Here is a 15,000-nt window from a genome sequence, read left to right on the forward strand (position 1 = left end):
ATCATATCTTGGTTATATCTGCTGTCATATCCTGGTTATATCTGTTGCTAACATAACATGGTTATATATACTGCTATCATATCCTGGTTATATATGCTGCTATCATATCCTGGTTATATATACTGCTATCATATCCTGGTTATATATGCTGCTATCATATCCTGGTTATATATGCTGCTATCATATCCTGGTTATATATGTTGCTATCATATCCTGGTTATATATGCTGCTATCATATCCTTGTTATATATGTTGCTATCATATCCTGGTTATATATGCTGCTATCATATCCTGGTTATATATACTGCTATCATATCCTGGTTATATATGCTGCTATCATATCCTGGTTATATATGCTGCTATCATATCCTGGTTATATATGCTGCTATCATATCCTGGTTATATATACTGCTATCAGCCTGGTTATATATGCTACTATCATAGTCTGGTTATATATGCTACTATCATAGTCTGGTTATATATGCTACTATCAGCCTGGTTATATATACTGCTATCATAGTCTGGTTATATATGCTACTATCAGCCTGGTTATATATGCTACTATCATAGTCTGGTTATATATGCTGCTATCATAGTCTGGTTATATATGCTACTATCAGCCTGGTTATATATGCTGCTATCAGCCAGGTTATATATGCTACTATCAGCCTGGTTATATATACTGCTATCATAGTCTGGTTATATATGCTGCTATCATAGTCTGGTTATATATGCTACTATCAGCCTGGTTATATATGCTACTATCATAGTCTGGTTATATATGCTACTATCAGCCTGGTTATATATGCTACTATCATAGTCTGGTTATATATGCTGCTATCATAGTCTGGTTATATATGCTACTATCAGCCTGGTTATATATGCTGCTATCAGCCAGGTTATATATGCTACTATCAGCCTGGTTATATATACTGCTATCATAGTCTGGTTATATATGCTGCTATCATAGTCTGGTTATATATGCTACTATCAGCCAGGTTATATATGCTACTATCAGCCAGGTTATATATGCTACTATCAGCCAGGTTATATATGCTACTATCAGCCTGGTTATATATGCTACTATCAGCCTGGTTATATATGCTACTATCAGCCAGGTTATATATGCTACTATCATAGTCTGGTTATATATGCTACTATCATAGTCTGGTTATATATGCTACTATCATAGTCTGGTTATATATGCTACTATCATAGTCTGGTTATATATACTGCTATCATAGTCTAGTTATATATGCTACTATCATAGTCTGGTTATATATGCTACTATCATAGTCTGGTTATATATGCTGTAGAGAGATTATTGCAGTACCATTAATTTTTAGGATGTAGTTTTGTGGTAGGAAATGTGTAATTGTTTCTCTACGTCTTGCGTGTTGATTTCCACGGCGTTTGTTATTTTATTTGGACGTGGTTAATTACGGCCACACTGAGAATTCATCCCTACGAGAGCTTAATTGTTGTGTTTGTCAGTGGTGCCTTCTTTGTTTCTCCCGGGAATCCTTCATCCTCTGCCCTTTCTTATTTTTTTGCGGGGGTGTTCTTGCTCTCTCTCTCTCTCTCTCTCTCTCTCTCTCTCTCTCTCTCTCTCTCTCTCTCTCTCTCTCTCTCTCTCTCTCTCTCTCTCTCTCTCTCTCTCTCTCTCGTATACACAATCAGATGTATGTTCATGTGAATCGAGGGAAATGGAGGGAGAAGACTAGAGACAGAGTACAGCCTTGGTGAGGAGATTCGGCAAATATAAGTGAAAGAATAGTGTTTACCTGGAGTCAATTTCAGAGGTCACTACCCACCTCGACCCCTTCCCTTTACAGGTCACTACTCACCTCGACCCCTTCCCTTTACAGGTCACTACTCACCTAGACCCCTTCCCTTTACAGGTCACTACCCACCTCGACCCCTTCCCTTTACAGGTCACTACTCACCTAGACCCCTTCCCTTTACAGGTCACTACCCACCTCGACCCCTTCCCTTTACAGGTCACTACTCACCTAGACCCCTTCCCTTTACAGGTCACTACCCACCTCGACCCCTTCCCTTTACATACATCACTGGAGGATCACATGGAGCATGTAACCTTCCAGAAGTGTACAAGTCTACTTACCAAGCTTGGGAACAGTATACAAGTAACAGCCGTGGTACAAGTACCGACAAGATATTGGGCAAAATGACACAGATGTAATTAATGTGACATTTTGTGGTATAACAATAAAGTGTAACGTTTTAAAATGTGACGTTTTATTGTGCAAAATAAAACGACATTATTTGCATTTGTGTTCTTTTGCGAATCATTCAGGTAGCTGTTAAAAATAAGGCTTCAGTATATTATTTACGATGTGTGTCTGGCCCATCATAGAGTACGTGGAGCCACTGCAGAGCCTCCACCTGGTCAAGCATGTGTAGACTCTCATTGGCCTCAGAATTTACAAAACAAGAATATTTCCGGATCTGACAGCAGTGTATTATGAAGAAGAGGTTGAAGAGACCGAAGCTGACGACTTTGGCGGAAAGTAATAGGGGAGATATGAGTACGACGTATAAATTATTGTATAGGAGTTGATAGGGCGGAGAGGAATAATCTGCTTGAATTGTGAGTAACAAGGTGACGCAGGTGGAAGCTAGAGATAGACGAGGCGCAATACTTCCTTAGTCTGAGCGGTACAACAGTGGAGTGAGTTGGAGAAGAAGGTTGTGGAGGCAACTCAATACACAATTTTACGAAGTCCAACAGGCAAGAAATCTATAATACTTTTTAAGTAGCTAGGAGGAGAGCGGGGGGGGGGGAGAGTCGAAGCTGCAGATGCAAGTCGGTGTGTGTGTATACACACACACACAGCGAAGAGGCGGGGCCAGGAGCTGTGAATAGACCCCTGCAAGTACAAATAGGTGAATACACACACACACACACACACACACACACACACACACAACTACAGTCTCGATAACATATGCATTGTGAAAGTTTATTTTGTAAGTAGTTACAGTGTCGACACGTACGTTGTTGGTAGGAGTGTGGCAGACATGTGGCATATAGATGACTGCATTAATTGCGTAGTGTGTGTGTGTGTGTGTGTGTGTGTGTGTGTGTGTGTGTGTGTGTGTGTGTGTGTACTCCTTTTTGCAGTCGCTTATTTGTGGTTGTAGGTGGTTGGCTCTCAAGAGTCTGGTTGTTTCATAACTGATCTCTCCCGGGTTGACGCCTCTTAACCCTGGTCACTCTACTTCCTCATCACCCTCAAGCTGAAGACTTTTTTTTTCTTTGTGGAGGGGTAGGGGGCTTGGGTAAGGGGTCAGGGGGCTGGAGTAAGGGGTCAGGGGGCTGGAGTAAGGGGTCAGGGGGCTGGGGTAAGGGGTCAGGGGGCTGGAGTAAGGGGTCAAGGGGCTGAAGTATGGGGTCAGAGGACTGGAGTAAGGGGTCATAGGGTTGAGGTAAGGGGTCAGGGGGCTGGGATAAGGAGTCAAGGGGCTGGGGTAAGGGGTCTATACATAGTGGGGCTTAATGGAGCTTTTTGTAATTTAAGGTCTTTCACTGGCTTACCTGTGCACTCTGTAATCAGTTAAATATTATAATATAAGATATGTAAATTGGGAAGGTGCAACTTTGGAAACTTGTTAGGATGTGTTTCACTCATAGTGAGCGAAACGTATCCAGATGAATGCTTTCTAACGTTGCATATGCATCTAGTTTATTCATAAGGTGTTACATATCTTGTGTGATACATAAGCTTTGCACTTCATGTAAAAACAGTGAGTGGCCACACAGTGTGTCCGAGGGTGAAGACCCAGCTGGAAGTCAAGATCAGTCAGTGTAGGAATCACCAAGATATATTTGTGGTAACATATGAAGACCCGGTTAAAGTTAGGCTCCATCAGCATAGTAATCACCAGGATACAATTTGTGGTGACTCGAAGACCCTCACGAACAACTACACTTCGCACCTGTCGTCTCACAAGTCAGAACTCATATATACATTTCAAAACAGATTAAGAAACATTATTACACTGTACTTCCTAAAGAGCTCTACTATTCCCTCGGTTGCGCGAAAAAAACTTCAATATATTGAGCACTATACGACCGGAAAGACTGCATCCCTGGATACGGAGAATGTTTGCGAAGGTTCCAGCAGAAGAGAGAGTGAACATGATCCTTGTAACGTGTATCAGCACGCAGCGCTTCCCACGCCTAAGATCCCAGCAAACATCTGGGAAAGTTTACTGCGTGCTTCTACCACCAGAGCTCCACTCTAAAACTCATGGCAGACTGTTTTACCAAGCGCACGGTGTGCTCGTAGACAGTCTTCCGCCACCAACACATAATAAATGTATACTTTATTTTGTAATGGTACAGAATAACAACTTCTGACCTAGCAGGAAGAACTATTGAAGCTGCCATTGATTGTATACATATACATTCACTTTCAGGCTGGTTTCTTGAAAATCCAAGACACAGGACTCATCCTACAAATAAGCTCACAAATAACCCTACTCCATGAATGTGGCGGCAAACCAATCACTAAAAAGAAAAAATCTATATGCTGATAGCATTGGTGTCACTAAAAATTCTTTCAAAGAGTGCCACCCCACTCCCACACACAAAATCACTTAAATAACTCAATGGCGTTTGAGTTCAGAATAGGAGGCCCCAGCATCTCACAACTGCTGTACCACTGCAACATGGGTTTGGATGCACTTAACTAGAAATTCCTGACATAAGAGACTTGGCGAAAGCCTTTGGCAATTGTGACAATGATGTAATAGCTCTCATAAAGCATATGAAAGTAACAGCCAGAAAGATGTGAAATTCTCAAAGAAATTTGACCCAAAGAGCTATAGTCAAAGAAAAATCAGAAGCTTACACAGGGGAAAAAACTCTATTTCTCATATATGACACAGACGAAGACATAAATCAGAGCACTGGGGTATCCTTCACGGACGACATTAGAATTTGTATAAGATATCCAGTGAGGAAAAAATCCGAGCCAGTGTTAAGCAAGGCTTCTGATAAAATAAAACCTGGAACAGAGTACAAAACGCAATAAAGGCATCCAATAAAGCGGCAGCGAAGTGTAAAGGACCTGGAGGTAACAATGTAGGAAGATCTTACATTCAGGGAACACAAAAGTGTTACTTATAAATACATGGAAAATACTTGAGGGTAAGGTCCCCAGTGTGCGCTACCATAACAGCTTATTGGAGCGTGAGATACTACAGGAAGTGTATAATATGGTGAAAAGCTTGGATGCCATAGTATACACATCTAGAGAACACAGTAAACATCCTTAACTCAGGGTTTCAACCTGCTACCAGCAGGTATTAGAAATGTTGCAGGAACAAAGGCAGTAGTTGTTAAGAGGAAGTTTGACCATTGTCATGAACCGGATCAGCCAAGATGCGGTATGAAAAATGGTATGATGATACCGACAAGATGTGGAGAAAGACACTTAAGTACAATTTAGGACATTTATTAAAAGAAACGTTTCTCTACGAGTGGCTTCAGACTGAAGAAGCCACTCATGGCGAAACGTTTCCTTTGATAAATCTCCTGAACTGTACATAAGTGTCTCTTTCCACATAATGTGACATCTGTGTGAACCAGCGAAACGCTAACAGCAACAACATAGCAGTCATCTAGGAAGGCTGGTCTGAGGCGGGGTATGAGGTGCAGTACAGGTATCGTTCACAGGTGATAGACTGGATGGCAATACTCTTTCAAACAAGCGATGCAAAGCCAATGCCGAACACTTGAACTCTCGTCTAGAGTACTCTAGAGTCTATACTGACACCTCCACATAACGTAGCCTAAATTCATGATCTAGAGAATGTATAGGAATTTTACTTATATATATATGTCGTGCCGAATAGGTAAAATTGGTCAGTTAGCAAGGACTCGTTTAAAATTAAGTCCTTTCTAAAATTTTCTATTATACGTTTAAAGATATATTTGTTTCGTTGATGTTAATGTAAAGATTAATAATTCTGTACCAAAAGAACTTTAGAAAACTTACCTAACCTTATTATAACTTAGTTTAATTTAGCCTAATCCATCTAAATATATTTTAGATAAGTTTACAATAATTTAATAAACAAGTAAAATATATTTTTTCGTTAGGTTCAGAATGATTTTTTGCGAAATTATTGCATACACAAATTTTTGCTTGTCTTATTCAGCAAGAAGAGCATTGCTGTTTAATCTAAAATTGCAAGTTTTACCTATTCGGCACGACCGACACACACACACACACACACACACACACACACACACACACACACACACACACACACACACACACACACACACACACACACACACACACACACACACACACACACACACACACACACACAGTATAAACATATGACTCACAAGAGCACGTTATCTTGAGGATGCGATATATAACCACAATAAAAGAACAATAAAACACCGTGTTTTACTCTACCTTTGTCCGTCTCTGTATTAAAACTCGGCGTTTTTTCCTCCTTTAGTCTTCATTAAAACGATTTGCGACAATTAATGTGCAAAATAATATTTTTCACACCGGCCGCAATTTAATCCCGCTTGTTTTAAAACTGTAATATGTTTTTGTGGGTGGGTGGGTGGTTTGTGGGCGGTGGGCGGGCCGCTCCGACCTCGCCCAAGTGACCCAATTAAAAACAACACTTTTGGCAAGGAAGGGATTGCTATTTCACGGAGCGCTAAATCCGTATGGGTTATTCGCCGGTTTATACCCACATCCTGATCAGCCAGGCTGTTGGTAATCACGCTGGTAATGCATGAAAATCTTTAAAAACTAATTCGAAAATGGTTTAATGGTTGTATGATTGCTAATGGGGTGATTTAACTGGATGTGATAGTGAAGAATAGTGTCACAATATCGTGGCTGGAAGAAGTCACCAACAACACGTACTTAGGATCTTATGACGACGTTTTGGTCCATCCTGGACCATTATTACGTCAACTGGTCCCAGGTATGACTTGACTGGTCCAGGACCGATCGAAAAGTCATCATTAGATTCCTCTCTTAGATTCGGTTTTTTTAATGACGATGTGGTAGTATTTATTGCATCTCGTTATTGCGGCATCTGGTTTAATTACCTATTAGTAGTTACCTGTTAATAGTTACCTGTAAATAGTTGCCTGTTAGTAGTTACCTGTTAGTAGTTACCTGTTAATAGTTACCTGTAAATAGTTGCCTGTTAGTAGTTACCTGTTAGTAGTTACCTGTTAATAGTTACCTGTTAATAGTTACCTGTAAATAGTTGCCTGTTAGTAGTTACCTGTTAGTAGTTACCTGTTAATAGTTACCTGTTAATAGTTACCTGTTAGTAGTTACCTGTTAGTAGTTACCTGTTAATAGTTACCTGTTAATAGTTACCTCTTAGTAGTTACCTGTTAAGTTACCTCTTAGTAGTTACCTGTTAATAGTTACCTCTTAGTAGTTACCTGTTAATAGGTACCTGTTAGTAGTTAAGGGAGCAGAGCTATGCCGGTGGCGTCCTTAGTAGGTTTCTGCTGAAAATAAAAATCTCTCGGGTGCAGAAGTGTCTGCGTCTTACGGTCGCTAGTGTAACTTTCCTTGCGTCCACAGCCCATGGCTTCTTTCCCTTGTCCTCAGTGCCAAAGTTATCAATTTCTGTTAATTCATCCTATCCTCATTACGCATTCTACTCGGGTGGCGGACTAGTCTAGTTTGAATCTGGTCGCGTTCCTGTACAAGTTGATGTGTGTGTGTGTGTGTGTGTGTGTGTGTGTGTGTGTGTGTGTGTGTGTGTGTGTATGTGTATGTGTGTGTGTGTGTGTGTACGTGTATGTGTGTGTGTGTGTGTGTGTGTGTGTACGTATTAGCCTATATGTGGTTGCAGGAATCGATTCACAGCTCACACACACCACACACACACACCACACACACACACACACACACACACACACACACACACACACACACACACACACACACACACACACACACACACACACACACACACACACACACCAACTTGTACAGGAACGCGACCAGATTCAAACTAGACTAGTCCGCCACCCGAGTAGAATGCGTAATGAGGATAGGATGAATTAACAGAAATTGATAACTTTGGCACTGAGGACAAGGGAAAGAAGCCATGGGCTGTGGACGCAAGGCTAGGCAAAGCCATTAAAGCCAGGAAAAGGCACAGACTCAACCGCAGGAACGAGGCGTGGGAGTGCATGGAGGCGTTAGCCGAGACAGGTGCGCGAAAGGTAGAAGCAGAAGCAGCAACAGTAGCAGTAGCAACAGGGAGAAAAGATGGGAGCGGAAGAGAGGAGGAGGAGGACGAGAAAGATCAGGAGCAGGAGGCTCAAGATCAGGAGCAGGAGGCTCAAGAGGAGGAGCAGGAGGCTCAAGAGGAGGACGAGGAGGAGAATCAGGAAGCAGCAGGCGCCACACAGCGCCACAGCAATTAATTAGCAATAATTGCCGTGCCGTGGCTTTAAATAGGCTATAATGACCATTGTAAAGCCGTTGATCATCCTGAATTGTGATTTTCAGCCCTGGCCGATTACACAGATTTTGCCGACGTATTTAAACCGCTAAGCAAGAAATATTTCCCAAAGATGAATAGTTCAAAGATTTTAATCTTTTAATAATCACGAGAACTCCTAAACCCGAGTCACCTTATTAAGTACATAATTCTAATTAATATGGCAGCTATTTTGCTGTGTCCTAAGATGCGTAATTGTACCGGTAAGGAAGATGGAAGAAGGAAATTGGAAGAAAGAAGCTGGAAGTAGAAAGGAGGACGACCTGGAAGCTGGAATAAAATAAAATAAAAAAAAGATGGAAGAAAGCATCAACGGTCTGCCCGATCAGTTTAGCAAATAATCCCCCCCCCCCAAAAAAAAAAAAATCTATATATATATAAAAAAAATACAGGAGGAGGCCTACCTGGAGGTTATTCCGGGGATCAACGCCCCCGCGGCCCGGTCCATGACCAGGCCTCCCGATGGATCAGGGCCTGATCAACTAGGCTGTTACTGCTGGCCGCACGCAGTCCAACGTACGAGCCACAGCCCGGCTGATCCGGCACTGACTTTAGGTATCCTGCCAGCTCTCTCTTGAAGGCAGCCAGGGGTTTATTGGCCTACACATGGAGATTTTACACGCAGTGTAGGCCTAGGACACAACCTTCCACACACACTGAAGCACATTGGTCCCCACTGGAACACAACGGTTCACACACTGGAACACGCCGGTACAAGAGTCAGTGGGGTGAAGACTTACGGTAATCATTGATGTGGAGTGCGCGACGGTACTTAAGGTTTAAGTTTTGATATTCCCGCTGACACTGGCTATGATCTTGCTGACTGTCAGCTACTGACAGTCTCACGGCTTCCAGTTCTTTGGTTAAGGACCCAATCTTCTCATCTTTGTCTGCGAGTGTATTATAGTGATTGTGAAGTTCTCTCTCTCTCTCCTCCGTTAGCGACCGGTAACGCTTCAGCTGATTATACAGACCATTTGCTTCTTCCTTGAACTTAGTGACTGCTCGAAGCCACTGACGTTCCCGCATGTGATGATTAGCGCGAGTTTTGTCTAGTTCGTTATACTTTTCTTTCTTGCTCTTGAGTACTGCTAGATACTCCTTCTCCTCGCGATCTTTCTCATCTAACATTTTCTGTAGGTTCTCCAGATTATGCTCCATTAGATCGTTACTATGACTGAGTGTTTCGTGTTTACGTGAAGCCTTGTCGTGCACCTTACGCTCCTTCTTGTGTTCCTTGAGAAGGACGTCAAATCTGTACATAGCTTGATTGCGAGGCTCAGCCAGTTTGAAATTTTCCTTCTTTCTTTCTTCTGCGATTCGCTTAACATTTTGATGTTCGTTTTTAAGTTCATTATAATCACCGTGGAGCGCCTCAAACTGACTGTGTTTCTCGTTTAATTTCTTTTCTAAATCTTTAATTTTTTCCTCCAGTTCATTGTTTAAACTTCGGTGTTTGTCACTGTGTTCGACAATGTTTCTGTTTCGACGGAGAAGTTTTTTGTACTTTTCTTTAAGTTCCTTCTTCTGTTTACTTTCCTTTTTGTGCGACTGAAGGAGCTCTTGATAAGCTTTCAGCTGCCGTTCATGCTGTTCTTGTAAGTTATTATGATTGTATTCAACTTCGTTACGAGCCTTTACCAAATTAGAGGTTTTTCGGTCCCATTTCTTCACTCGAGCATTCGCTTTGCCATGCTCGCGTTTGAGGCTCTCATGGGTTTCTTGGAGAGTTTTCAGCTCAAGAGCTTTAGCATCAGCTAGAGCTCTCAGCTCCTCAGTCTTCCTGTGTTCCTGTTGCAAGAGCAGAGCAGCCTCGGGTACTGCATGAGAACACTCCTGAGAGATACTCTCCATATCCTTGTATTCCTCTTTAGACTGACGTTCCTGGCGCCGGGACTCTTCAAGGAGGACCTGCAAGTTGTACAGTTGATCCTTGAGGGCGCCGTGATTGACCTTAGCACCGTGCTGTCGAGGGTGAGCGAAGTCCTCGGCATCGTGCTGTCGCGGGTGACCTCCTTCAGCACCGTCATGTTGCGGGTGACCTCCTTCAGCACCGTCATATCGCGGGTGACCTCCTTCAGGAAGGTCTTCACGAGTTACTTCAACGTCAGGACCGTCTGCCTGACGTCTCATTATCTCAGCCTCCAGGAGGCCATAATAGTCCGTGTGCTGGAGGTCAGCTCGAGCTCTTGGGCTCTGGTCCTTGCCTTCAACAAGGACGTCACTACGTCTGTGGCCCTGAGACCGTCCTTGATGGCGTCTCTTACCAGTCTCAGCGACTGGCAGGACACATGTTAGTAAAATACAACAAATTATAATAATTTTTAAATTCATTTTTCTTAATTGAGATACATAACACACAGTATAAAAACATCAACTACAGTGACTGAAGCTGAACACAGATGATGTTTCGCCACTATACAGAACACAACATAAAAACATCAACTACAGTGACTGAAGCTGAACACAGATGATGTTTCGCCACTATACAGAACACAATATAAAAACATCAACTTCAGTGACTGAAGCTGAACACAGATGATGTTTCGCCACTATACAGAACACAATATAAAAACATTAACTACAGTGACTGAAGCTGAACACAGATGATGTTTCGCCACTATACAGAACACAATATAAAAACATCAACTACAGTGACTGAAGCTGAACACAGATGATGTTTCGCCACTATACAGAACACAATATAAAAACATTAACTACAGTGACTGAAGCTGAACACAGATGATGTTTCGCCACTATACAGAACACAATATAAAAACATTAACTACAGTGACAGAAGCTGAACACAGATGATGTTTCGCCACTATACAAAACACAACATAAAAACATCAACTACAGTGACTGAAGGAACACGGATGATGTTTCGCCCATACAAACATTTTCTTGTAGTCAATACAATACTTGAACAGCTGTACTTCAAGACTATCTGTCTTTATCTATCTATATCTCCATCAATCCCATCTATATCTTCATCTATCTCCTTATTTGTTTTCATCTCTCTTCTTATCTACCTGTGTCTCCATCTCTCTTTTTTATGTACTTGTGTCTCCGTCTATCGTGTTATCGTAGCTGTGTCTCCATCTTTCTTATCTATGTCTCCATCTATCTTATCTATGTCTCCATCTATCGTCTTGTCTACCTGTGTTTATATCTCTCTTATCTACCTGTATCACCACTGAGCTACCTATCACCTTCACAAGATCATCTCAAGAGTTTTCTTTCTCATTATTATTTTAAAATTATTTTAATTGTTAATTATACTATTATTATGATTGTGATTAGTTTTTATTTTTTTTTCAACAAGTCGACCGTCTCCCACCGAGGCAGGGTGACCCAAAAAAGAAAGAAAATCCCCTAAAAGAAAATGCTTTCATCATCATTCAAGACTTTCACCACACTCACACATTATCACTGTTTTTGCAGAGGTGCTCAGAATACAACAGTTTAGAAGCATATACGTATAAAGATACACAATATATCCCTCCAAACTGCCAATATCCCAAACCTCTCCTTTAAAGTGCAGGCATTGTGCTTCCCATTTCCAGGACTCAAGTCCGACTATATGAAAATAACCGGTTTCCCTGAATCCCTTCACTAAATATTACCCTGCTCACACTCCAACAGATCGTCAGGTCCCAAGTATCATTCGTCTCCATTCACTCCTATCTAACACGCTCACGCACGCTTGCTGGAAGTCCAAGCCCCTCGCCCACAAAACCTCCTTTACCCCCTCTCTCCAACCCTTTCGAGGACGACCCCTACCCCTCCTTCCTTCCCCTATAGATTTATATGCTTTCCATGTCATTCTACTTTGATCCATTCTCTCTAAATGACCAAACCACCTCAACAACCCCTCTTCAGCCCTCTGACTAATACTTTTATTAACTCCACACCTTCTCCTAATTTCCACACTCCGAATTTTCTGCATAATATTTACACCACACATTGCCCTTAGACAGGACATCTCCACTGCCTCCAACCGTCTCCTCGCTGCTGCATTTACTACCCAAGCTTCACATCCATATAAGAGTGTTGGTACTACTATACTTTCATACATTCCCTTCTTTGCCTCCATAGATAACGTTTTTTGACTCCACATATACCTCAACGCACCACTCACCTTTTTTCCCTCATCAATTCTATGATTAACCTCATCCTTCATAAATCCATCCGCCGACACGTCAACTCCCAAGTATCTGAAAACATTCACTTCTTCCATACTCCTCCTCCCCAATTTGATATCCAATTTTTCTTTATCTAAATCATTTGTTTATATTAATTTATTATTAATAATATAATTATTATAATTAGTTTTTAATAATTTTTCTTCTTCTTCTTCTTCTTCTTCTTCTTCTTCTTCTTCTTATTATTATTATTATTATTATTATTATTATTATTATTATTATTATTATCACTGAAGGAAGTTCATTAAGATGTTGCCAGAATTTTTTTTTCCCTTCAAATTTTCGTTCTCATTTCTTCCATGACTCGAGAACGCCTCGTCCGATCGAGTTCACGTTTTCAACACTTGTGTAGGGTAACTAGTGCCAGGTTTTTGGCACAACTGGTACGTGTAGGTGCCCTGTAACCCAGGTCATTGAAGTTGTCATTCCCATCATTCTGGGATGACTCTCAGTGATGCTGCTTCTGGGATAATTGAGGTACAGTGAACTGTGTTATGTAATTCTAGGATGATTGAGGTACAGTGGACTGATGTCGTGTAATTCTGGGATGATTGAGGTACAGTGGACTGGTGTTATGTAATTCTGGGATGATGCCGCACTTGAAATGCCCAGGAAGCAAGCAACTAGCATCACCAGCCTGGTTGATCAGGCAATCACCAGACGAGCCTGGCCCATGGCCGGGCTCCGGGAGTAGAAAGACTCTTGGAACTCATCAAAGTTAAACTACTGCCACCTCCTTCTACGGCTGCTGACACCACCTGTTACAGCTGCTGCCATCTCCTGCTACAGCACCTGTCATCTCCTGCTACAGCTGCTACCACCTGCTACGGCTACTGACACCTCCTGTTACAACTGCTGTCAGCTCCTGCTACAGCAGCTGCCATCTGCTACAGCTGCTGCCACCTGCTACGGCTACTGACACCTCCTGTTACAGCTGCTGACACCTCCTACTACGGCATCTGCCACCTCCTGCTACAGTTGCTGCCACCTCCTGCTACGGCAGCTGCCATCTCCTGCTACAGCAGTTGCCACCTTCTGCTACAGCATCTACCACCTGCTACGGCAGCTGCCACCTCCTGCTACGGCAGCTGCTACCTCCTGCTACGGCAGCTGCCACCTCCTGCTGCAGCTGCTGCCACCTCCTGCTACAGCTGCCATCTCCTGCTACAGCTGCCATCTCCTGCTACAGCAGCTGCCACCTCCTGCTACGGCAGCTGCCACCACCTGCTACAGCAGCTGCCACCTCCTGCTACGGCAGCTGCCACCTCCTGCTACAGCTGCTACCACCTCCTGCTACAGCTGCTTCCACCTCCTGCTACAGCTGCTTCCACCTCCTGCTACAGCAGGAAAGCTTCTCATTGTCCCTCGTTATTTAATTTCAAGGTTCACTATGGCCAACTTTTGGAGCAGGTGACTCTGTTAAAACACTTCCTTGAATAATTAGCATACATTTCCCAGTGTTCCTGGCTCCACAATACGGTGTTTCTTTAATATAAGTCTTGTACCACCAGTCTACACTGCTAGTCACGGCATTATGCAGGGTGAGCGCCCCGGCATAATGCTTAATATATATATATATATATATATATATATATATATATATATATATATATATATATATATATACACATTTACAGAAAACACAAACATTAATACAATGGTACAATATATTAAATATTATTAATTTCCTCCAGCTCCTCCAAAGCCGGATGCGAGCCAAGTATGCAGCAAGCATTTCCCCTCTGAATGGCCACGCTGAGGCGCTGGTACATGAAAGTGGCAGGCCTTCGGTCCCTGGTAGTGTCGATGGGTCTGGAACCCAATTCTTTAAGAAAACGTGTGGCATTTTTTCCCCATGATCCCAAGGTCTCTGATCCCACTGGGACAAATTGATGCTGTTGGCTTATGTCCCTGTACTTGCTGATCTTGTAATCCTCCCTGTGGTCAGCAGCTCCTCCCTGTCACCCGACACTGTGCTGGATATAGGTGTCAGCCAGTGTGGAGACACAGGTATAGTCCCATGCCAAGAGCTTGCCATTCTTCCAAGGATAGATGGTGATCCCATCGGGGCGGTTTGCTGGGTTGTGGGTATTGTTGGCTGCTAGTGATCGGGGCTCCCTCTCGGCTGGGCGTCCAGCTGTAGCAAGGGCTCTCTTTATGATGTCGTTGACCTCATTGTGTCTTGCATGGCAGCCCTTGGTTTTGGAACAGTTAAGACCATGTAGACCATATTGGTCAGCTTGCACTTCGCCGCAAA

General features: G+C 42.6%; 2 protein-coding genes across 6 annotated transcripts in view; one reads left to right on the forward strand and one right to left on the reverse strand.

Moving 5' to 3' along the window:
* Camta (Calmodulin-binding transcription activator) overlaps positions 1-15,000 on the forward strand; it is an 891,447-nt gene that overhangs the window by 270,819 nt on the left and 605,628 nt on the right. The window lies entirely within an intron of this gene.
* LOC128696319 (rho-associated protein kinase 1-like) lies at positions 8,919-10,904 on the reverse strand. Its single transcript, XM_070092340.1, has 2 exons — positions 9,332-10,904; positions 8,919-9,297 (listed from the first exon to the last, which is right to left on the reverse strand). Exons 1-2 carry the CDS (start codon positions 10,870-10,872, stop codon positions 9,171-9,173), a joined length of 1,668 nt encoding a protein of 555 aa, XP_069948441.1. The 5' UTR covers positions 10,873-10,904; the 3' UTR covers positions 8,919-9,170.

The sequence above is a fragment of the Cherax quadricarinatus genome, chromosome 39 (genome assembly GCF_038502225.1).
Source record: "Cherax quadricarinatus isolate ZL_2023a chromosome 39, ASM3850222v1, whole genome shotgun sequence".
In the NCBI taxonomy this organism is placed as follows: Eukaryota; Metazoa; Arthropoda; class Malacostraca; order Decapoda; family Parastacidae; genus Cherax; species Cherax quadricarinatus.